The 26073-nt window shown below is 45.3% G+C and overlaps 1 protein-coding gene and 1 pseudogene across 1 annotated transcript; one reads left to right on the plus strand and one right to left on the minus strand.

Annotated features, from left to right (window-relative positions):
- The first annotated feature begins 320 nt into the window (after nt 1-320).
- On the plus strand, nt 321-24249 carry LOC121570751 (galactosylgalactosylxylosylprotein 3-beta-glucuronosyltransferase 2). Its single transcript, XM_041882203.2, has 4 exons — nt 321-1508; nt 13045-13189; nt 20925-21073; nt 23282-24249. The coding sequence occupies exons 1-4, from the start codon at nt 984-986 to the stop codon at nt 23366-23368; spliced, it is 906 nt and encodes a 301-aa protein (XP_041738137.1). The 5' UTR covers nt 321-983; the 3' UTR covers nt 23369-24249.
- Nucleotides 24250-24332: 83 nt separating this feature from the next.
- LOC121531488 overlaps nt 24333-26073 on the minus strand; it is a 111639-nt pseudogene continuing 109898 nt past the window's right edge.

Consider the following 26073-nt stretch of genomic DNA (forward strand, 5'->3'; position numbering starts at 1 on the left):
TTCAAGATTATTTATGATAGTGGGTTGCAACAAGACGGAGTCTAAATGAATGTTCTGCTATAGGCTACTGATTTCCCTAGCTTCCAGAGAGATTCATTGTAATGCTGCCAGCTCAATTGGTCTGGTGAGGACAACCTGCAGTTCAAATCAAAGTTCAGATTATCATTTTGAACGAAAGCAAACGTTTTATCAAAAGATGGTGCTTTTCTCTCTCTCTCTCTCTCTCTCTCTCTCTCTCTCTCTCTCTCTCTCTCTCTCTCTCTCTCTCTCTCTCTCTCTCTCTCTCTCGCTCTCTTTGGAGTTTATCTCCATCCTCAGCAGACACTGACGTTTCTCTAGCAGCATAACAAAGCCTCCCTTTCTCTCTCCCCTCCTCCTCTCTCTTTCTCTCCCTCTCCCTGTCCATTCCAGTCTTTCCCGTCCCCTCTCATCGCTGTCTCTCCTCTCTCTGCACTGACGCTCCCGCACCTGCTCTTCCCCACTGCCCACCAGACACCGACTCAAACCGCATCCAGCCCGGGAATGATGACCCTTTCTCCCGGACACTACGGGAGTAGCGGCCGGTGGATAGGTCTGCCAAAAGCTATTTCTAGTTTATCGAAAAGGTTGTGGGCTGAAGGCGTGTGAAGATTCCGTGTGGGATTAAATGTTGTTTTTGAGGGGTTCGTTTCGTCGCTCTGTCGTTCGAGGGATATGAGGCACTTCTCCACTTTCATCCGGGAGGAGACTCATCAGCAAACAGTCCCTACGGGACGCGGACGTGACTATGTTTTCATAACCCTAAACGGGATGAATTTTGTTATTTATTAGTTTATTGGAGATAAACAAAGTCCTCATTTCTAAAAATGGGTCTTACATTGTCACTTAAAATAGCTTTGGAGAGTACACATTTTTGTTGAACGAACGTGGTGGTATGCTTGGATGTGATGGAGAGAGTGAGGTAGAGTGAGTGCAAGGCTCGTTTATCACCTAACTTCGGCAAAATGAAATCGCTCTTCTACAGCCGCTTCTTCATTCTCCTGCCCTGGGTCCTCATCGTCATCATCATGATCGATATTGACACCAAGAGGACATCCGTCCGAAGTCCAGTCCTGGGCCGCGCAGGGGGCGCACAGCGACACGACCGAACAAGACTTCCTCGGGCCAACCGTTCTGCTCTACCGGTAATCTACGCCATCACCCCGACCTACAACCGGCCAGTCCAGAAAGCTGAATTTACCCGGCTCGCAAACACCTTCCGCCAGGTTCCTCGCTTCCACTGGATCGTAGTGGAGGACTCGAGCGTGCGCACAGAGCTGGTGGCGCGCTTTCTCGCCCGCTCCGGGATGCCATACACACACTTGAACATCTTCACGCCCCGCCGGTTCAAACGGACCGGGATGCCTCGTGCTACTGAGCAGAGGAACATGGCTCTGTCATGGCTGAGGTCGCATCGCTCGCGGAATGACGCGGGGGTAGTATTCTTCGCAGACGATGACAACACATACAGTCTGGAACTGTTTGAAGAGGTAATAAATCACATTAATGACAGATAGGCTACATGGCATATGATGTCATTCACACACAGACCAAAGCTTATCAGTTTGCTAATATAAGGGTCTTCAGATAGCCTATGTGTGCAATCAGACAACATATTGAAATGAGCCTAGGATATCTTCAAGGGCTAACTCTGGTCCTTGAGGGCCACTGTGTCCAGGCACTGATTCTGGATAGAACAAAAACCTGTGGTTTTGCATCAGCAGTTTTTCTCTTGTTATGGCAGCTAAAATGTTTTAGATTGGTATGTTAGCCTAGTGGCCAGCTATCTAAACTTGGCGAATAACTGACCGTGGGGCCCACATTGATCATCAGATATCATATTAAAAACTGCAAACATTTGTCTCCACCCTATGGCAAAATGTGTAGAATTGCAGGAAATTAGCTGTAAAACCGCACATTTTACTCTCCGCCCCACGAAAGATGTTGTAGAAATTAGTTATAAAATTGCTAAATCTTCTCTCCGCCCCATGGCAAAATGTGTAGAATTGCAGGAAATGTACTCTAAAACTGCAAATTTTTCTCTACGCCCCACTGATATTATTTTTTATTGCATGAAATTAATTAGAAAATTGCTAAATCTTCTCTCCGCCCCATGGAAAATGTGTAGTATTACAGCAAACTTGCTTTAAAACTGCAACATTTTCTCTACGCCCCATGGCAAAATGTGTAGAATTGCAGGAAATGTACTCTAAAACGTAAATGTTCTCTTCGCTGTCAAGAGGGTGCCCTTAGGTTTTTAACCTAAATGTAATTTAAGATTTAAAACTGCTAAATAGTCTCTCTGCCCTATGGGAAATTTTTTAGAATTGCAGGAAATTACATTGAAAAATAAAAATACATTATCGGATTTGAAGAGGGGGCCTTTAAAATGTTTTTTTTCCCCATGGCCCAAGACTTGGTTAGTCCAGTCATGTCCTGCAACAGTCATAGTAAAAGTCCTTGTATGCTATTTTTATTGCACTCTAAAGTCAGAGCTGTGTTATGATTTTGAGGGGGTCCCTGATGAATGTGCTATCAAAAAAGGGGTCCCCGGCCCCAAAAAGGTTTGGGAAGGTCTGGCTTAAGTTACAATTTGGGGAGATAAACTGAGCCTAAATATGTGTCTAATGGCAATGTCTAGCCGCAGCTCCAAAATAGGCCTGTGTAAATATCAGTTATTTGATTGGCTGATAGTCAGCCTGCTCTCCCCACCTTATCCAGGTCATTACAGAACTCCTCTCCATGGTAATAGTCTGTCATAGTTTGGTAATGATCTGTCGTATAGTGATAATAATGTGACATATAGTGGTAATAACCTGTCAAACCTGTTATGCTGTTGATTTTAGTATTGCACAGATAGTGCCGCTGTCAAACAGGCACATTTTTTCATAAAGACGTTTTGTGTCCAGAATAAATAATATAGAGTTAGAACACATTAGAACTGAATTTGTAGACAATGAGTAAAAACATTATGAAGAGCCTATTAATGCATAATTAATAACATCCTATTCAATTCTCTCACAATACCACCACCATTCAATTACTACTGAGTGAGTGAGTGATGTCACTATAGGCTTACTGATTTTAGAAGAGATATTTGATCATCCTAGACGCGATGAAACAACACCTGAAATAGTTTCAGTTTTTTCTCTCTTCTGTATTATTTCTGAGTTCAAGAGGAAGCCAGCCGGAAACGCTTTGCATAAAGACAGATCATTGGATGTTTTCTCTGTTCTCAAGCAATAAAAAGTCACGGCTCGGTGCAATTCATTATGTGTGCGAGACATTCCGCCAAATTTGCTGCCCCGGAATGGGGTGTCAACAAACAGAGCCGTGCACATCATAGCCTAGCCTACCTCTCTCCTCTCCCCACTCACAGCCAGGCCAGATGGGCAGTGGGGAGTCGTGAGCTAGCGCTAGCAGTATAACTGCAGCACCATAGCCAATACTGAATGGCTCCAAAGTGTTTAGCTAAACATAGTCTGTCAGCCAGTCTGCTGTCAGAAATGTGCATTGGTCTGACTTTAAAATTACTGCAACCAGACAGCTTGTCAAATAAACCTGTTCACTCAAAGGCTTGAAGGAAATGGCAGGCCTATTGGCTTACCAATGACTACATGTGTAGAAACAACTTGCTGAAATGAGAATACTATTAATTGGTGTGGAAGATAGGCCTACATATGTGACAAGAATTGGACTTGAAATACACTGACACATTGTCAGGACAAATTCAATCAAGAGCCATGGTTTCAGAGTGTACAGTAGGCTCATTGAAAGGGCACAAAGGAACTGCAAGAAAGAACGAAAGAGCAAAATCCAATTCAATCAAACCAATGTGAGCAATTATCATAATTACATACTGGATAGTTTTCTTCTCTCTGGGAGCTAAAGCAAAAAGGAGAGAATCTCAAAGAGAGAAATTGTCCGTGTCTGAGTGGATGGAGGGGAGAAGGGAGAAAGGGAAGGGTAGAGTAGTGAAGAAGATAGAGGGGTGAGAAAGGTGGAGGAGGTGATAGGGGTGATGAACGTAGAACAGGGTGTGAGAAAAGGCATTTGATTTTATACTAGCTCTGGTTACACGTTACTGGCACACCTTTTCTAATCTCCCTCTCTTTCTCCTCTCCAGTCCCAAGCCCCTCAACCCCTCCCTCTCTCTTTCCCTTATTTGACAGCCTTGGGTAATATGAGCAACTAGTTCTCACAGTTCTCAGAATTAGACATTCATCCATGTTTCTCAAACGTCAAATTTCGAGGTTGTTCCAAATGTCAAATTTTTAACTGTTTAAGGTTACGTTTAGGCATTAACTCCACATATTTAAGGTTAGGCATTAACTCCGAATGGTTAAGGTATGGTTTGGGATAGGCTTAAAACTAAAATATCAAAAACAACTTTATATCACTGGATTTGAACTTGCAACCGTTGGAATCAGATGCTTATGCCCATCTGCCATCCCTGTCCATAATGCACTAGCAAAACCGAAACCTACTTGAAGGTAACAGCGCTCACTGTTGCCCCTAGTGGCCAGTTTCCACGTAATCTCCAGACGTCCTCAGACATGGATGGACGTCGAATACTGACTTGTATCACGGGTGTCCTGGCTGAATATGAGGGGGAGGGGTGTGTCTCTTTGTTAACAACAGCTGGTGCGCGATCTCTAATGTAAAGGAAGTCTCAAGTTTTTGCTCGCCTGAGTTAGAATACCTCATGATAAGCTGCAGACCATACTATTTACCAAGATAATTTTAATATATATTTATTTACCACCACAAACCAATGCTAGCATTAAGACCATACTCAACAAGCTGTATAGGGCCGTTAGCAAACAAGAAAATGCACACCCAGAGCTGGTGCTACTCATGGCCTGTGATTTTAATGCAGGGAAACTGAAATCCGTTTTACCAAATTTTTACCAGCATGTCACCTGTGCAACTAGAGGCGACAAAATTCTAGATCACCTTTACTCCATACACAGAATCGCATACAAGGCTCCCCCACGCCCTCCCGTTGACAAATCTGACCATAACTCCATCCTCCTGATTCCTCCTTACAAGCAAAAACTCAAACAGGAAGTACCAGTGACACGCTCAATACGGAAGTGGTCTAATGAAGCGGATGCCTAGCTACAGGACTGTTTCGCTAGCACAGACTGGAATATGTTCCAGGATTAATCCGATAACATTGAGGAGTTTACCACAAATGTAACCAGTTTCATTAATAAGTGCATCGACGACGTCGTCCCCACAGTGACCACACGTACATATCCCAACCAGAAGCCATGGATTACAGGTAACATCCGCACTGAGCTAAAGGCTAGGGCTGCCGCTTTTAAGGAGCGGGACTCTAATCCGGACACTTATATGAAATCCTGCTACGACCTCCGACGAGCCATCAAACAGGCAAAGGGTCAATACAGGACTAAGATGAAATCCTACTACGCCGGTTTATGATGCTTGTTAGATGTGGCAGGGCTTGAAAATTGTCACAGATTACAAACAGTAATCCAGCCGCAAAGTGCCCGGTCACGCGAGCCTACCAGACAAGCTAAATACCTTCTATGCTCACGTCGAGGCAAGCAACACTGAACCATGGATGAGAGCACCAGCTGTTCAGGACGACTGTGTGATCTCGCTCTCCGTAGCCGATTTGAGTAAGACCTTTAAACAGGTTAACATTCACAAGGCCGCAGGCCAGACGGATTACCAAGATGCGTACTCAGAGCATGCGCTGACCAGCTGGCAAGTGTCTTCACTGACATTTTTAACCTCTCCCTGTCCCAGTCTGTAATACCTACATGTTTCAAGCAGACCACCATAGTCCCTGTGCCTAAGAACGCCAAGGTAACCTGTCTAAATGACAATTGGCCCAAGTTGCTCCCCTCCTCAAGATACCAACACTCGACTCATCTGACGTCAAAAACTATAGACCTGTATCCCTTCTTTCTTTCCTTTCCAAAACACTTCAGCGTGCTGTCTCTGATCAACTTTCTTGTTATCTCTCTCAGAACGATCTTCTTGACCCTAACCAGTCAGGCTTCAAGACGGGTCACTCAACCGAGACTGCACTTCTCTGTGTCACGGAGGCTCTCCGCACTGCCAAAGCTGACTCTCTCTCCTCTGTTCTCATCCTCCTAGATCTATCCGCTGCCTTCAACACCGTAAACCATCAAATCATCCTCTCCACCCTCTCAGGGCTGGGTGTTTCAGGCTATGCACACTCTTGGATTGCATCCTACCTGGCAGGCCGCTCCTACCAGGTGACGTTGAGAGGATCTGTGTCTGCACCACGTACTCTCACTACTGGTGTCCCCCAGGGATCGGTTCTATGCCCTCTCACTTCTCTCTATACACCAAGTCACTCAGCTCCGTCATATCCTCACATGGTCTCTCCTATCATTGCTATGTGGATGACACTCAACTACTTTTCTCCTTCCCCCCTTCTGACACCTAGGTGGTGACACGCATCTCTGCATGCCTGGCAGATATCTCAGCTTGGATGTCGGCCCACCACCTCAAGTTCAACCTCGACAAGACGGAACTGCTCTTCCTCCAGGGGAAGGCCTGCCCGCTCAAAGACATCTCCATCACGGTTGACAACTCCACAGTGTCGTCCTCCCAGAGTGCAAAGAACTTTGGCGTGACCCTGGACAACACCCTGTCATTCTCTGCAAATATCAAAGCAGTGACCCGCTCCTGCAGGTTCATGCTCTACAACATCCGTAGAGTACGACCCTACCTCACACAGGAAGCGGCGCAGGTCCTAATCCAGGCACTTGTCCTCTCCCGTCTGGACCACTGCAACTCGCTGTTGGCTGGGCTCCCCGCTTGTGCCATCAAACCCCTGCAACTTATCCAGAACACAGCAGCCTGCCTGGTTTTCAACCTACCCAAGTTCTCTCATGTCACTCCGCACACTCCATTGGCTTCCAGTCTAAGCTCACATCCAATACAAGACCATGGTGCTTACCTACGGAACAGTAAGAGAAACTGCTCCTCCCTACCATCAGGCTATGCTGATACCCTACACCCCAACCCAAGCACTCCGTTCTGCCACCTCAGGTCTCTTGGCCCTCCCGCTCAGCCCAGTCCAAACTCTTCTCTGTCCTGGCACCCCAATGGTGGAACCAGCTTCCCCTTGAAGCTAGGACAGCAGAGTCCCTGCCCATCTTCCGAAAACATCTGAAACCCTACCTCTTCAAACAGTATCTTAAATAATCCTCCTCCTCACCTCGACCCCCCAAAAAAAAAAAAAACACTTAACCAGCCCCAAACCCATCCCCCCTTCTAGCTCTGACTCTACTGATAACAACATTGTTGAGGAAAAATTTACTTTCTATGCCTGTGATATGTGGTTGTCCCACCTAGCTATCCTAAGATGAATGCACTAAAATGTAACACTCACATCTGTAGCCATGAAATGCTTTGAATGGCTGCTCATGGCTCACATCAACACCATCATCCCAGACACATACCGCCCCAACAGATCCACAGATGACGCAATCTCGATTGTACTCCATACTGTCCTCTCCCACCTGGACAAGAGAAACACCTACAGTATGTGAGAATGCTGTTCATCGACTACATCTCAGTGTTCAACACCATAGTGCTCTCCAAGCTGACCCTCAACATGGGGGCCCCTCAGGGGTGCGTGCTTAGTCCCCTACTGTACTCCCTGGTCACCCACGACTGCGTGGCCATGAACGACTCCAACACCATCATTAGGTTTGCTGACAACACGACGGTGGTAGACAAATGTATTAAAAACAAAAAACAGAAATACCTTATTTATAGAAGTATTCAGACCCTTTGCTATTAGATTCGAAATTGAGCTCAGGTACATCCTGTTTCCATTGATCATCCTTGAGATGTTTCTACAACTTGATAGGAGTCCACTTGTGGTAAATTAAATTGATTGGACATGATTTTGAAAGGAACACTCCTGTCTATATAAGGTCCCACAGTTGACAGTGCATATCAGAGCAAAAACCAAGCCATGAGGTCAAAGGAATTGTCCGTAGAGCTCCGAGAATGGATTGTGTCGAGGCACAGATCTGGGGAAGGGTACCAAAATATTTCTGCAGCATTGAAGGTCCCCAAGAACACAATGGCCTCCATCATTCTTAAATGGAAGAAGTTTGAAACCACCAAGGCTCATCCTAGAGCTGGCAGCCCAGCCAAACTGAGCAAACGGGGGAGAAGGGCCTTGGTCATGGAGGTGACCAAGAACCCGATGGTCACTCTGACAGAGCTCTAGAGTTCCTCTGTGGAGATGGGAGAACCTTCCAGAAGGACAAACATCTCTGCAGCACTCCACCAATCAGGCCTTTATGGTAGAGTGGCCAGACGGAAGCCACTCCTCAGTAAAAGGCACATGACAACCCGCTTGGAGTTTGCCAAAAGGCACCTAAAGACTCTCAGACCATGAAAACATGACTCTCTTGTCTGATGAAACCAAGATTGAACTCTTTGACCTGAATGCCAAGCGTCACGTCTGGAGGAAACATGGCACCATCCCTACGGTGAAGCATGGTGGTGGCAGCATCATGCTGTGGGGATGTTTTTCAGCGGCAGGGACTGGGAGACTAGTCAGGATCGAGGGAAAGATGAACGGAGCAAAGTACAGAGAGATCCTTGATGAAAACCTGCTCCAGAGTGCTCAGGACCTCAGACTGGGGTGAAGGTTCACCTTCCAACAGGACAATGACCCTAAGCACACAGCCAAGACAATGCAGGAGTGGCTTCGGGACAAGTATCTGAATGTCCTTGAGTGGCCCAGCCAGAGGCCGGACTTGAACCCGATCTAACATCTCTGGAGAGACCTGAAAATAGCTGTGCAGCAATGCTCCCCATCCAACCTGACAGAGCTTGAGAGGATCTGCAGAGAAGAATGGGAGAAACTCCCCAAATACAGGTGTGCCAAGCTTGTAGCATCATACCCAAGAAGACTCCAAGCTGTAATCGCTGCCAAAGGTGCTTCAACAAAGTACTGAGTAAAGGATCTGAATACTTATGTAAATGTGATATTTCCGTTTTTTTTACAAATTAGCAAAATGTTCTAAAAAATAGTTTTCACTTTGTCATTATGGGGTATTGTGTGTAGATTGCTGACCATTTTTATTTATTTAATCAATTTTAGAATAAGGCTGTAGCATAACAAAATGTGGAAGAAGTCAAGGGGTCTGAATACTTTCCGAAGGCACTGTACTCACTGTGACCTCGTACCCCTGCACATCGACTCAGTACTGTATATGTTATCATTCCTTTTTCGCTATTCTTTTTCTATTTTTCTCTCTGCATTGTTGGGAAGGGCCCGTAAGTAAGCATTTCACTGTTAGTCTACACCTGTTGTTTACGAAGCATGTGACAAATAAAATGTGATTCGATTTATTCCTGCAGCCTGTCCTCTCCCATTTCCTTCCTTCTTTCCTTTTCTATACTCTTCCCTCTTTCCCTGTGTCCTCCTTTTCTCCCTTTTCTCATGTACTACCCCCTGCTCCCTCTCTCCCCCCTCCTCATCCCTGTCCTTGTCTATTCCCTCAGGAGCAGTGTGAGTCTGTCTAAATGCTGGCATTGTCTACCCTCCAACCCTGAACCCACCCCACCCCCAGCTGATTCGAAAGGATGGAGACAGAAACAATGCCCTTAGAACACAAACACGCACACACACATGCACACACACACACACACACACACTTTATTATTCACGCAGACACAGCAAACATACCTCCATCCCCCACACAAACACATCATGCATCATTGCATCACAATTTCATAACCTCTTAATTTTCTCTCCTCTAATTTGATTCATTCTTTTTTTCTCCCTCTCGCTCTCATTGCTCCCGCTATGCATATTAATGACACATGGAGAAGGCTTGATTAAAATCCGAAAGAGAATTGGAGCACTCAATGAAATGACAGCTTCTTTTCTGGGGGAGAAACACATTTATAATGGATTTATAATGTATCATTAAAGTCCCATTGTATATACATACACTTCATATATTACCTCTGTTAATATGGCGTAAACAAAGGCAGCCTAGGCATTCACTGACTAAGTTGCTACTCAATATTAGATAGATGACATGGCTGCATCTCAAATGGTAACCTGCTGTATTCCCGTATTTCCCCATTCCCCTGGCTCTGGTCAAAAGTAGTGCACTACATATGGGATATGGTATCCTTTGAGGTTTTACCATTTTCTCTACCACTCAGCCAGATGATGCCTCTGGACAGCACTTCCCTTTCAGATAGAGACCAGGAACTCCGCTACTGTGTCTCACTCCAATTTATTTCAATAATGGGCTCTGGTTACCTCCATGTCCCAAAACGCTATCAAAGAGCCAGTGGATGTTATAGGTCACAAAAACAAAAACATTTGTATCTTCTCTCCATCCACTTTTATAGCTAGAATTCTCTGCAGAGGGATTCTGTCTGAAGGGTATTGATTAACTCGGGTGTTAGAGGTTGATGTTGGTCTTCACAGTCTGGGTCTATGCCGGCTGGAGCTTTTAGTCAGTCTTTACAGTTCCCAGGTCTCCCTGTGCTTTCGCTTTGAGGCGCTAGTCCAATTGAACATTTATCCTTCTTTCCTCCCTTCCTTGAAGTAATCACTGATCTGTATGTGATTGGATAATTGATACCACAGTTATTTCATTCCGCTGCTCTCATCGATCCTAGTCTCTCAGATTAACGTATGACTCCTACCCCCATAGGCACTCCTGTAGATCTGAAAGGATCAGAGAGAAGCAACACTATGATAAATGTTTCACCTTGCCTTCTGATAGGCTGGGTGGAATTTCCACTATATTCCTCACAACTATCCAATCATGTCAGACCTATAGGAGTGCCATTTTAAACACCTGAACCATACCTTAGTCTCCATTAATTGGAGGAATTATGCATATCCAAATGAGGCACAGGAGCTGGACAAAACCTAATTAGAACCAAATGAATGTCCACTCATTTTTTGCTGCTCCCTAGTGTCATCTATATGATTCATCCACAACAGTCTTCATCAGGCTACTCAGGTTAAAAACCCATCAAAGACCATTACAGGTGGAAAAGATGCTGTACCACAAAGCTAAAATAAAGGCTACACACAGGAGCAGAACACAGTGAGTGAACGGACACTCACTCTCTTTTCATTGCCGTTTTTATAGACCCGAGCAGAAGCCTTTGGAAAAACAACTGTAGCGGAAACAGAAAGGGGGGAAGTGTTATAGCGTCACGCAAGGTCAAGGGGCATAGCATTAGAAGAGCGGGATTCAAAGATGTGTGCATCACTCAGGAGTAAAGGGGGAGAGGGAGGGAGAGAGGGAGAGAGAGAGCTTTCCCATCAGTCTGTTGAGTGCTGGGAGTAATACCTCACCTTGGAGGATAATGGCACTGAGTCTAAAATGTTTTATGAGATTAGAGAACACATTGGAGCTTATTTTCATGTCATCTTACCATATCACTGGTTCCAATTCCAGCCATTTACATTTGTTGGATAACATGAAATTAGAGCTCTTTGGCCACGAACACCAGTGGTGGGTTTGGCGTCAAAATAAGGATGCATAAACAGAATATAACCCCATACCTACTGTAAAATATGGTGGTGGATCTTTGATATTATTGGGCTATTTTGCTTCCACTGGTCCTGGGGCCCTTGTTAAGGTCAAACCTGGTTGCCTCTACTAGGAGGCGGAAACTTGGCCACAAGTGGATTTTCCAGCAAGACAATAACCCCAAGCACACATGAAAATCCACAAAGAAATTGTTAATTGACCACAAAATCAACATTTTGCAAGGGTCAGTCTCTGGACTTGAACCCCATTAAAAACCTGTGGTTTGAATTGAATTGGGCAGTCCAGAAGCGCAGATGAAGGATATCAAGGATCTGGAAAGATTTCGTATTGAGGAATGATCTAAGATCCCTCCCAATGTTCTCCAATCTCATAAAACATTTTAGAAAAAGGGCTCTGTGCCGTTATCCTGGCAAGGTGAGGTATTAAAAGGTATTGAAAACAGGGGTGCCAATACTTTTGACCCCTATCTTTTTGAGAGATACAAATAATTACTTGTTTTTGAGCATACAATATAGCTCAGTATATGTATTCTTTGTTTTATACAGTCTTTTTTGCTCATCTTAATCAAGGATGCCAATAATTTTGGACTTGACTTGACACGCACATGCCTACGCACGCGCACACACGCGCGCACACACACACACACAGGGCTGTGAATTAAACAGACATACCCTTCAGGTGTTCCACACTCCAAGGCTACACACTTCCCCACACACAGTCTGGCTCTACCCTGCTCCCGGTTGTGTGTGAATTAATTCACAGTGAAAATGTACCCAGGTCTTGTTCTACTCTGCTATTTCATTTAGTGTAGAATCCAGTGAAGCAAGGAGTCTAGCCAAGTTTATTTTCCCCTTTTCAGATTTAATCAGACATCTCAGCTTTTCCACAAAAGCTAATCAAAAGGGCACCATAGCGCTCTCCCAGAAGTTTGGTTGGTGCATAAAACCCGGAAATTCAGATAAGAAAATAGGTGTGATGGGTCTGCACTCAAAAAGATGTTGCGTAAAGCTTACTTCATTAAAAAAAAATGTTTTATTCTTATCACTGCATCAGGGATAGCGTACACAGACGTTTGCAGGTTTCTTCAGTGTGTAGGTACAAATATTTTTCTGTGAAAATAATACAAAAGAGTGAATATTTTTGAGTGCGGACCCATCACACCTTATGGATTTTCCATAAAATAAATGTGGTTGTTGATCAACTTCACAGCTTTACCTTTTTTTAGGTGGGTAGTTGTACATATGGACACATTTCAAAAGTCTAAAACAGCCTTCTTGTCTGCTATCCTCTATCTACACTGATATGAAAGAGCTGGACAAGCCTGGAGCAAATTCACACCAAGAATCTTATTGCTTTGACGTCTCCTGTGTTTTTGGATCAGTGTGTCTGTCTGTGTGGCCCATGGGGCTTCTGTGTGATCGTGTTTGTGTGTCTAACTCTCTCTACCTCTCTGTTTCTCTAGATGCGTTCAACACGGGGTGTGTCAGTGTGGCCGGTTGGGCTGGTCAGTGGGCGGCGGTACGAGCGTCCCATAGTGGAGAAGGGCAAAGTGGTGGGCTGGTACACTGGCTGGAGGCCTGACCGCCCCTTCGCCATCGACATGGCAGGTAAAGCGCATTTACTGTAGTTAGTCATCTATGGTAGAGGAACAGACCCCAGTGGTTCCCTTTCAGTTGATCAACTCAGCTATGGGGAGTTCGCGCGCTAGCGCCCTCTACTGAAGAACATTAGAATCATGCCTGACAAGGCCAATGAACACCATGCCTCACCGGAAGCCTTGCTTTTCACAGGTTAAACTCGAGGCACAGATTAATTCCTTAAATTCTTCTTCTCTTCAACTTGAGCTCAGCAGAACAATTCACACATTGGATTATGTAATTTATCAGGCTTTGCTCCAACTTAATTGTCCCACATAAGAAGGGCGTGCTCATCCTTCTGGACATCGTGTGTTTAAGTTTGGTAACTATACTAAACAAAAATATAAACGCAACATGGAAAGTGTTGGTCCCATGTTTCATGAGCTGAAATAAAAATCCCAGAAATGTTCCATACGCACAAAAATGTTACTTCTCTCAAATTGTGTACACAAATTTGTTTACATCCCTGTTATTGAGCATTTCTCCTTTGCCAAGATAATCCATCCACCTGACAGGTGTGGCATATCAAGAAGCTGATTAAAAAGCATGATCATTACACAGGTGCACCTTGTGCTGTGGACAATGAAAGGCAACTCTAAAATGTGCAGTTTTGTCACACAACACATGCAACAGATGTCTCAAGTTTTGAGGGAGCATGCAATTGGCATGCTGACTGCAGGAATGTTCATTTCTCTACCATAAGCCACCTCCAACGTTGTTTTAGAGAATTTGGCAGTACGACCAACCGGCCTCACAACCGCAGACCACGTGTAACCACCAGCCCAGGACCTCCACATCTGGCTTCTTCACCTGCGGGATCATCTGAGACCAGTCACTCGGACAGCTGATGAAACTGTGGGTTTGCACATCCAAAGAAGTTCTGCACATACTGTCAGAAACCATCTCAGGGATCTCATCTGCGTGCTAGTCGTCCTGACTGCAGTTCGGCGTCGTAATCGACTTCAGTAGGTAAATGCTCACTTTCGATGGCCACAGGCACCCTGGAGTAGTGTTTCCTCTTCACGGATGAATCCCAGTTTCAACTGTACCGGGCAGATGGCGTGTGGGCGAGCGGTTTGCTGATGCCAACGTTGTGAACAGAGTGCTCCATTGTGGCAGTGGGTTATGGTATGGGCAAGCATAAGCTACGGACAACGAACACAATACATTTTATTGATGGCAATTTGAATGCACAGAGGTACCGTGATGAGATCCTGAGGCCCATCACGTTTCAGCATAATAATGCACGGTCCCATGTTGCAAGGATCTGGACACAATTCCTGGAAGCTGAAATGTCCCAGTACTTCCATGGCCTGCATACTCACCAGACATGTCACCCATTACCTGGGCTGAAGCATGCAAAAACTTCCCTAACTCAACCCGGTTGCTGTGCACTCTGTCGCCAGCTAAGGGCGAAGTGAGGCGACTTGAAGGGAGAGGGCAGTCGGGTCAGTGAGCACTCCCTGCCTGCCGCTTGTGCCTGCCTCGGTCAAGCAACATTCACCTTTCTTCCCAGACTTGGTTGATGATCCAATCTTATGTGGACGGGATCAGGCTAGCTAAACAGCGCTGCATAGCGTGCTAGCCAGGTTAGCTGACTTTTCAAGGTGAGCTAGCTATCTAGCGTACTGCCACTGGCAATTCCTACCTCCAATGGTGGAATTGTTTGTGTAGCTCTCTCTCTCTCTCTCGTTTAGCATACGTAGCATTCAGTCGCTTGGTCATTCTAAACAGACCGTGCTGCATTCAGAGAGATTCTCGAGACCGAAGGAAGACGCCATGCTGTGTTCTTTGGCTAGTTCTTTGCTGGCAGCGGGCTAGGCTAGTGCTAGCCCACGGGGATAATGCAGGTAGCTGGGTACTGGCTTAGCAAGTCTAAGAAGCCATATGGCTGACGTCGGCCATTGCTGGAGTTTGGCTACATTGGGTACATTGTCGGCCATTGCTGGAGCTCCCGTACCCATAAAAGGGCCGGGCTTCAGGCGTATGAGGCGCTCTCTGTCCAAAAGAGGGCACCCCTCCCCATAGGTGGCATATTACTGGGATTCATTGCTGATTCCTCTCTGTAGCTCACTGGTCCCTTTGAGGTGCTTAGTGATACAGGTTATGGACTCGGTAGGTGGTTGGCAATCATGCTATTATCCCACACACAGTCTATGTGGTTCTTATGAACTCCAAAATGAGCTGTCTGTCTCCTGCTCAACGCATTTCATTCCTGGGAATTGGATTCAATTATGTATCGCCCTGTCTGTTATCACAGATGGGGTACATTTTTCAGAGCTGTCTGTCCCTTTTTCCAGCTGGGTTACAAGGTGCAGTGTCACCGGTACCTATGACTGGTGGGCATGATAAAGTTTTTTTCTGGGTCTATTTACATGCATACAGGGGCTTTTCTAGCTTGAAGGTGTGTATGCCAGCTATTTCAGCGTGTTATGTGGGAATTGATGGTGCCACTCCAGGGGCTCATCCCCTGGCAGTGCAGTTTTTAAAAGGTATGCGGAGTCTTAGGCCGGTTTCTAAACCCATTGCGCCCACTAGGGATTTAGGCGCAGGTAGCCTAGGGCGGCAGGTAGCCTAGCGGGCCAGTAACCGAAAGGTCGCTGGTACTAATACCTGAGTCGACAAGGTGGAAAATCGGTCAATGTGCCCTTATGGCTGGGGCAGGAGAGGGTCGTTAGGCAGCGAGCAGATTGTGTAATACGCAGGTATGACAGGTTTTTCTGTTGGGTTGGAACTCTGGGTGGTTTGCCGTAGGCCATTTCATTTGGTGTCAGCTGGAGTCGGCTAGGGGCGTGATTTCTTGTCCCCGTAGCTGTGTTGTACCGAGTTGCGTAAAGGGAATGTACAGTTAGGACTATAACTACTGTTCTCTGAAAGGAGGGAAACGAGGTACAACATTTGTTCGGACCCGTACCGCCCAGTTCTGGGCTCGGTGAAGAGCGGTACTGAATTGAAAGAATGAATCCGTGCCTCGTGTTTATCACCTGTGGAAGGCGGGGCTTCCGGTGAGGCACAGTGTTCAATGGCCTTGTCAGGCGCGATTAAAATGTTCTTCAGTAGAGGGCCGTAGCGCACAAACTCCCCATAGCTGTGTTGTGCCTCGTTTCCCTCCTTCAGGAAACAATAGTTATAGTCAGTTTGGAATGCGGCCCGACTTGGTGGTGTAAACTGCTCCACACTATTAATGGCCTTTTGTGTTTGGGGTGAGGAGTGGGAGACTGTTTTTGTTCTCCCTCTAAAAGGCTCAGTCAGGGACAAGCTTCTAAGCACATTTAAAAGTAAAGTGGGATGCCGTGATGCTGCTCACCACTTCAGCCCTCTCTCTCTCTTTCCCTCTCCTTCTCTTTCTCCTCTCTCTCTCTTGCTCTTTGCACAAAACAAACCCATCTAGTGGCCCCCTAACCACACACACTAACACTCAAGCGTGCACATAAACGGACACAGCCAGACAAGCAATACCCACAAAGACACAGATACACGCGTACACCCACGTGTGCTCGCACTTGCAAACGCACGCACAATAGCCCCCTTTAATCACTATACATCTGATGTAGAATGGGCAGTGTTGAGCATTGAGTAAATTGCATTTTTTGCCTCAATAACTTGTATTGTGGTATTGGAGGCTATTGTTAGCAGCCAAGTGAGCCAACTAAGCTGTCCCATCTCTACTCCATCTCATTTAATGGGCCACAATTGGAACAGAGAATGAGGAGATGGTTTAGTATTCTTCTGGTGCAGGCACACACACAATTCTGTAGATCTCTGCCAGACACATGCACACAGAGCCCTGCCCATCATTGTCTTGGAGTGGAGCTCTCACCTGAAGTGGATTTTGATAGGGCAATTTTTTTTATTTTACCCTTATTTTACCAGGTAAGTTGACTGAGAACACATTCTCATTTACAGCAATTTTCCTACAGCTCTACACAACATACTGCACATTTTCAAAGGGAAAGGAAATGATAGATTTCTTCCCCATTTAATACAAAATAAAATTGATTGCGAATGTCTTCACACCCCAGAGTTAATACTTGTTAGAAGCACCATTGGCAGCCATTACAGCTGTGAATCATTTTGAATAAGATTCTACCAACTTTGCACAACTCTTAGTGCAACATACTCTATATCCATTGCTTTTGTCGATATCACTCAAGCTCATCCATTCTGTTGGTAACAAATAATATGCCATTTAGCAGACGCTTTTATCCAAAGCGACTTACAGTCATGCGTGCATACATTTTTGTGTATGGGTGGTCCCGGGGATCGAACCCACTACCTTGGCGTTACAAGCGCCGTGCTCTACCAGCTGAGCTACAGAGGACCACCAGCTGAGCTAACAAGGACGTTAAGTACTCCTGCAAGACAAAACAGCAAAGAAATGAGCTCTTTGTCCTAAATTAAAATCTACAGGATTAGGTCAAATCCAATACAACAAAACTCAGAGTGAAACCCTGTGTATTTTCTAGGATTGTGGTGGCAGCATCATGTTATGTGCAAAGGGTGTGTAGACTTTCACTACTTTACATATGATGCATAGAAACAGAACCATAGAGAAAAGGAAGCCAGGAAAGGAAGCTGGATGAAACTATTGAGACAGAAACTGCACTGACAGGCAGGCATTGCTAACAGATGCACTAATCTTCATACCATTTTAGCTGCAGGTTAAGAGATGTCTATCTTATAATGGCTTTCATACCCATCTATCATACCTGGTACAGCTTCTGGGCTTTCACTGTGGTATCACTTATTTCTCAGTAATATGCCTGATAGAACTGACCCAATAGGCAGATCTCACTGGACTAACTCAGACACTGCGGAGCTGTGTGTGTTAAACTGGTGATTACAAAATACAGGAAATACACAACACAATCTCGGACATGCGCATAAACATGCATGCACACTCTCACACGCAAACACTTATACAAACAACCTCACAATCTCTCAGTGGAGTAGTAGGATACCCATATGAGTAGAGTTTGGGCCTAGAAAACAGTGTGCTCACTGGAAACGAGGAGGCAAGGACACATAATATGCTATTCCATGCAGCCATTAGCACACCCCATTCCCAGTGGTATGGCACATACACTGAGTGTACAAAACATTAGGAACACCTGCTGGAACCCCATGACAGACTGACCAGGTGAATCCAGGTGAAAGCTATGATCCCTTATTGATGTTACTTGTTAAATCCACTTTGATCTGTGTAGATGAAGGGGAGGAGACAGGTTAAAGAAGGATGTATAAGCCTTGAGATATGGATGTGTATGTGTGCCATTCAAACGGTGAATGGGAAAGAAAATACAGTGGGGAAAAAAAGTATTTAGTCAGCCACCAATTGTGCAAGTTCTCCCACTTAAAAAGATGAGTGAGGCCTGTAATTTTCATCATAGGTACACGTCAACTATGACAGACAAAATGAGAAAAAAAAATCCAGAAAATCACATTGTAGGATTTTTAATGAATTTATTTGCAAATTATGGTGGAAAAAAAGTATTTGGTCAATAACAAAAGTTTCTCAATACTTTGTTATATACCCTTTGTTGGCAATGACACAGGTCAAACGTTTTCTGTAAGCGTTCACAAGGTTTTCACACACTGTTGCTGGTATTTTGGCCCATTCCTCCATGCAGATCTCCTCTAGAGCAGTGATGTTTTGGGGCTGTCGCTGGGCAACACGGACTTTCAACTCCCTCCAAAGATTTTCTATGGGGTTGAGGTGTGGAGACTAGCTAGGCCACTCCAGGACCTTGAAATGCTTATTACGAAGCCACTCCTTCGTTGCCCGGGCGGTGTGTTTGGGATCATTGTCATGCTGAAAGACCCAGCCACGTTTCATCTTCAATGCCCTTGCTGATGGAAGGAGGTTTTCACTCAAAATCTCATGAAACATGGCCCCATTCATTCTTTCCTTTAAACGGATCAGTCGTCCTGGTCCCTTTGCAGAAAAAACAGCCCCAAAGCATGATGTTTCCACCCCCATGCTTCACAGTAGGTATGGTGTTCTTTGGATGCAACTCAGCATTCTTTGTCCTCCAAACACGACGAGTTGAGTTTTTACCAAAAAAGTTATATTTTGGTTTCATCTGACCATATGACATTCTCCCAATCCTCTTCTGGATCATCCAAATGCACTCTAGCAAACTTCAGACGGGCCTGGACATGTACTGGCTTAAGCAGGGGGACACATCTTGCACTGCATGATTTGAGTCCCTGGCGGCGTAGTGTGTTACTGATGGTAGGCTTTGTTACTTTGGTCCCAGCTCTCTGCAGGTCATTCACTAGGTCCCCCCGTGTGGTTCTGGGATTTTTGCTCACCGTTCTTGTGATCATTTAGACCCCACGGGGTGAGATCTTGCGTGGAGCCCCAGATCGAGGGAGATTATCAGTGGTCTTGTATGTCTTCCATTTCCTAATAATTGCTCCCACTGTTGATTTCTTCAAACCAAGCTGCTTACCTATTGCAGATTCAGTCTTCCCAGCCTGGTGCAGGTCTACAATTTTGTTTCTGGTGTCCTTTGACAGCTCTTTGGTCTTGGCCATAGTGGAGTTTGGAGTGTGACTGTTTGAGGTTGTGGACAGGTGTCTTTTATACTGATAACAAGTTCAAACAGGTGCCATTAATACAGGTAACGAGTGGAGGACAGAGGAGCCTCTTAAAGAAGAAGTTACAGGTCTGTGAGAGCCAGAAATCTTGCTTGTTTGTAGGTGACCAAATACTTATTTTCCACCATCATTTGCAAATAAAATCATTAAAAATCCTACAATGTGATTTTCTGGATTTTTTTTCCTCAATTTGTCTGTCATAGTTGACGTGTACCTATGATGAAAATGACAGGCCTCTCTCATCTTTTTAAGTGGGAGAACTTGCACAATTGGTGGCTGACTAAATACTTTTTTTCCCCACTGTATTTAACTGCCTTTGAACTGGGTATGGTAGTAGGTGCCAGGCGCACCAGTTTGAGTGTGTCAAGAACTGCAACGCTGCTGGACTTTTCACACTCAACAGTTTCCCGTGTGTATTAAGAATGGTCCACCACCCAAAGGACATCCAGCCAACTTGACACAACTGTGGGAAGCATTGGAGTCAACATGGCCCAGCATCACTATAAAACACTTTTGACACCTTGTAGTCCATGCCCGACAAATTGAGTCTGTTTTGAGGGCAAAAGGGGGAGCAACTCAATATTAGTTAGGTGTTCCTAATGTATTGTACACTTAGGAGAGTGATAAAGTGCTGCATCAGATGACCTGGTCTCCACAATACCCCGACCTCAACCCAATTGAGATGGTTTGGGATGAATCGGACGGCAGAGTGAAGGAAAAGCAACCAACAAGTGCTCAGCATATGTGGGAACTCCTTAAAGACTGTTGGAAAAGCATTCCAGGTGAAGCTGGCTGAGAGAATGCCAAGAGTGTGCAAAGCTGTCATCAAGGGTGGCTATTTGAAGTATCTCAAATATAAAATATATTTTGATTTGTTTAAAACTTTTTTGGTTACTACATGATTCCATATGTGTTATTTTATAGTTCTGATGTCTTCACTATTATTCTACAATGTAAAAAAATAGCTCCTCTCAATTTCTCTCTCCTGACAGTATAGCACATCCAATGTGAGAATTACATGTAATGGTTGAGACTTACTTTTTGTATGATCCTCTAACCATGATCATAGAAGGCCTTAAACCCCCCTCTTCCTCTTCTCCAGGTTTTGCGGTAAACCTCCAGGTGGTTCTGGGGAGCCCGAGGGCGCTGTTTAAGCGCAGGGGTTCCCAGCCTGGCATGCAGGAGTCTGACTTCCTGAAGCAGATCACGAAGGTGGGAGACCTGGAGCCGAAAGCCAACAACTGCACAAGGGTGAGTGGTCTAGCCTATCACTGTTACCATGGCAACAGTGTTATTAGGTTAAAAAAAACGAGTTGTCCTTACAGTGAGACTGTTTCCATTGGTTAAACTTTCTGGGATGAAACGTTATCTCCTAATATAGCCTATTGTCTGACTGTGTCATCTCCTCATCAGTTAGGCTACCCCTCTCCCTCCTCTCCTGTGCAGCTCATGACACTGTTAGAGTCATCATCATTATCAGCCCATTAGGTTAATGGGGCCGCTGCAGGCTGATATTAATATACACCATTAGCAGGATGTGACATCATCACTTATCACCCACGGCCACATTGCCAGCAAGATGTGACATCATAGTAGGTTGTCCTTAGGTACAGATCTGGGTTAAGCTTACATTCCTCACATGCAAACCGTAAGCATCAGAGAGGAAATATACTGAACAAAAATATAAACACAACATGTAAAGTGTTGGTCCCATGTTTCATGAGCTGAAATAAAAGATCCCAGAAATTTTCCAGACGCACAAAAAGCTTATTTCTCTCAAATTTTGTGCACAAATTTGTTTACATCCCTGTTAGTGAGCATTTGTCCTTTGCCAAGATATGCCACACCTGTCAGGTGGATGGATTATCAAGAAGCTGATTAAACAGCATGATCATTACACAGGTGAACCTTGTGCTGGGGACAATAAAAGGGCACTTTAAAATGTGCCGCTTTTTCACACAACACAATGCCAACACAATGCCTCAAGTTTTGAGGGAGTGTGCAATTGGCATGCTAACTGCAGGAATGTCCACCAGAGCTGTTACCAGATAATTTTATATTCATTTCTCTACCATAAGCCGTCTCCAACGTCGTTTTAGAGAATTTGGCAGAACGTCCAACCGGCGTCACGACTGCACACCACGTGTAACCATGCCAGCCCAGGACCTCCACATTCGGCTTCTTCACCTGCGCGATCGTCTGAGACCAGCCACCAGGACAGCTGATGAAACTGTGGGTTTGCACAACCAAAGAATTTCTGCACAAACTGTCAGAAACCATCTCAGAGAAGCTCATCTGTGTGCTCGTCGTCCTCACCAGGGTCTTGACCTGACTGCAGTTCGGCGTCGCAACCGACTTCAGTGGGCAAATGCTCACCTTCGATGGCCACTGGAATGCTGGAGAAGGGTGCTCTTCACGGCTGAATCCCTATTTCAACTGTACCGGGCAGATGGCAGACAGCGTGTATTGCGTCTCTCTGTGAAGGAGATGTGTCGCGCTGCATGAGGCAAATGGTGTTCCCACCAGATACTGACTGGTTTTCTGATCCACGGCCCTACCTTTTTTATTTTTAGGTTATCTGACCAACAGATGCATATCTGTATTCCCAGTCATGTGAAATCCATAGATTAGGGCCCAATTAATGTTTTAGATTAGGGCCTATTGAAATTGTTGCATGTTGCGTTTATATTTTTGTTCAGTTTACAAAAAAGAGACACGAGACAAGAGAGAAGGAGGAAGGGAAGGCTAGAGGAGAAATGGAATGAGACAGAGATGAGAAAAACAGTTGATTGAGAGATACGGAAGAATGAGGAGACTTATCACTAGACACACTGGCACATGGCGCTCTGCCCACTCTGCCAACCCACACTTTGGGTGCCAACAGACTGGACTGCATGCAGGCAACCTCCCCAAGTCTCCCCAACCTCTCCCAGAACATCTTATTACACATTGGTTCTAACTAGATTCTAATCTTCACTACAGACAGGACCAGAATATTGGGTGGGGTTCGGGAGGAGAACAATGTCGACACACATTCTGCTCCCCACCCTTTGCACGCTTCGCTGGCTGCAGTATTGGTCTCGTTAGATTTGCAAAGTGGGACAATTAGCAGCCGTGTGCTAGAAATGACATGTGGAGCCGGGAACGGATTGCGCCTTACACCAAACAATCAATCACTGCATGTGTGTGAACAGACAAATGACCACCATCAACTGGGTTGGAAATAGAAGTGAGCCACTTTCCATGTACTACAGTAAAAGGTAGAACTATCAGTCTGTTCAGTCTGAAACTCTCCCTCACTTTCTCTGTCACAGAGCCTTTTCTTTAATATTTTAACAAGCACCATTCCTTTTCACAGGGTTGGCTCTGCTATAGTGGAACCCTTGCTTTCGCCTACCCAATTATATCAGTTCCCTTGTGTGCGCACACACACTAACCCTCTCTCCCCCTCTGTCTCAGGTGTTGGTGTGGCACACTCGTACAGAGAAGGTGAATCTGGGCAACGAGCCCAAACATCGACAGGACAGTATGGTCATCGAGGTCTAAGGGACGGGATAACCAAGGAGGAATAAGCAAGCCCATTGGTCGGACAGACTTTCAGTAAGTTCTGGAACTACACTACTGATAGCACCTTGCTTGACCATAACCTTGATATGGACTACACTACGATGGACAGGACTTTGGACCAATTGCATGGATGGGAACTGCTGCCTGAATGTTGTGATTGGCTCAATGAGGTCCCCGATTCATTTGTAACTCAAAGTGGACCATAATGCACTGGGGTGACCTGTGCTTTCCCAGTGGACTCTGCTCTCGTACTGCAATATGTGGACCAGTCCCTTATGAGGGGAAGTATGTGGGCTAAACAAGACTGTGTCTGTCTGTCTGTCTGTGTGTGTGTGTGTGTGTGTGCGCGTGCCTGATCAGTGAGTATGTAAGGTCAGTGTGTATGAAACGGAACAAGATTTGTGTATGTGTTTGTGTGTCAAGGAAGTGCGAAGTAGATCGCTTGCTGGGTGCCGATGAACGGTGGCCATTCAACATGCTGAACAGTTGGGAAATGACCAGAAAATGCTATCCGATGTTCTATGGTCAGAGGTGATAGGACGGCCACCAGCTGCGCACTGCCGACATTCATGTTGGTCTTCTTGGCCTCAAGTGTCTGTGGGTCTGACACACTGGACTACAAAGAACAAACTCCAGGAGTACAACTTTTATTCCAAATGACCCTCTTGTAAAAGCAGGAAATAGAAAAGAAAATAACCACCAAAAAAATACAACTTTACAATAAAAGAGTCATTGGACAAAAATGGTCACACAGTTCATGGTTATTCACAGTTTAATGCACGGAAATTACATTTTTCTCTGTACTAGGCACCACAAAATGTAAACACCATTAGAAATAAACCTGGAGGATGCGCTGTGTGCATGTGTGTGTTCTCTCGTTATTGCATGGCAGAGGGATAGAATCTCCACCTTGGAACTACACCACACAATGTCTGTTTGTGTGTATGTTTGTCCATTTTCCCCTTTGTCCTATTGTATTTCTTCACTTGGATTTCCTATTTCCCCACTATAGAATCTATTGAATGACATAAAGCAGGATTAGACAGAGATTATGCCATAATAGAGACCAGGAAGTAAAGTACACATGACGTTGAGCCAACTGTTCCAATCCCTGACAGCTCCATTAGGCTCCCAATGTCAACCCACTTCCTTAATCATCTGGAGCTTTATGTCGTCACTGTTATCATATCTTTCTTCATATCATTCTGGTCTCCTCCCAAACCCATCCCTTGTAAGCTCCTTGCTCCATTGACTGTCTTCCAGGTTTATTTGCTTCAGACTAATGTCTGATTCACACTATATGGCCAACCCAAACCATACTGCGCTGGCTCAGATATTGTCTTTTCACATTGTCATTTCCAGCATGGTTCTAGCAATTAATGTGAACACGTAACCAGGCTTGGCTCTATAGTGTGAATCAAACATAACTGTGCTTCTTCTTGTACTGCACACAACAAAACACCACAGTAATGGTAGAATGGTAGAACACAACATGACTGGGGGGGATTGGTGGGAGGCCTCTATCAGTATTGGATCATACAATGTTTTGCTACAGGTGCCCAGAGGGTAGGAAGGGGGAGGGTACAGTATAATATACACACATGAGATTGATTGGGTGATGGAGTGGTCACCAACATGATAGCCATATCTTCCATTTAAATATATATTTACTCTCTATCGGTTTTGGTAATGATATCTTATTATTATTAGACACTTGTATTATTGGTCCAGCAGCTTTTCTCTTTCGCCAATATGTTTTTTTTTTACCAAAATAAAAAAAGGTAAAAAGAAGATGAAAGTAAAAGTCACATGTAGCAATATGGACACACAGCTGCCAGTCTGTTTTCACTCGAGTCTCCACCACTTTCCCTTTGACCCTCCTCAACACACAGAGAGAGGTAGAGAGGGGCAGTCTATAAAGGAATGATAAAAGGGGAGGAGGGAGAACAATGGCGCAGTCCATAGATTGCCATCTGTGTGTTGTTTCCTGTTTTGGGGTTGGTGGGAGAGGGTAAAGGAGGGGATTTGGGGGGGACATGGTAGCCTGCCTCCCTCTCACATTTTCCCCCCGTCCCCTCCCTCACTTCCACAGCTGGGTGCTGAGGGTTTGGCCCGAGGGGGGTCCCACCCCCTCCCCTATGGGAGCACCTGGTTGGACAAAGCTGGGTGGCGCTGCCACACTACCACTCATGGCGATGCCCATCATCTGCTGGGTCATCTGAGAGAGAGATGGGAGGAGGGAAAGATAAATGGTGTGTGAGGGAGATAAAGAGAAACAGAGAGAGGGAGAGTGACAGAGAGACACAGAGACAGGGAGGGAACAAGAGAGAGAGAGAGAGAGAGAGGGGGGCAGGGCAGAGAAAACATAGAAAGGTTAAAGGGTTGGACAAACCCAGTTAAAGAATTCTAGAATGACAGCAACAACCTGCTTAACACAGCAGACGTTATTCCCTTACTGCATGTATAAAGGACCAGAGTATACCCTCCTTCTCTATTTTATACTTCTCAGTCCATCTCCTTTATTTCACTCCCATCCATTCCCCCTTCCCGATCTCTCCTCTGCTCTGCTCTCCTCCCCCCTCTCCTCTCTTACCTCCTGTCCAGTTCCAAACCATTATAAATTTACCTTCATGCCAGGGGTTTCCATTTGCCGGAAATAGCCGGCTTTTGTCCGATTTTTTTTT

Source organism: Coregonus clupeaformis, chromosome 1 (genome assembly GCF_020615455.1).
Source record: "Coregonus clupeaformis isolate EN_2021a chromosome 1, ASM2061545v1, whole genome shotgun sequence".
NCBI lineage: Eukaryota > Metazoa > Chordata > Actinopteri > Salmoniformes > Salmonidae > Coregonus > Coregonus clupeaformis.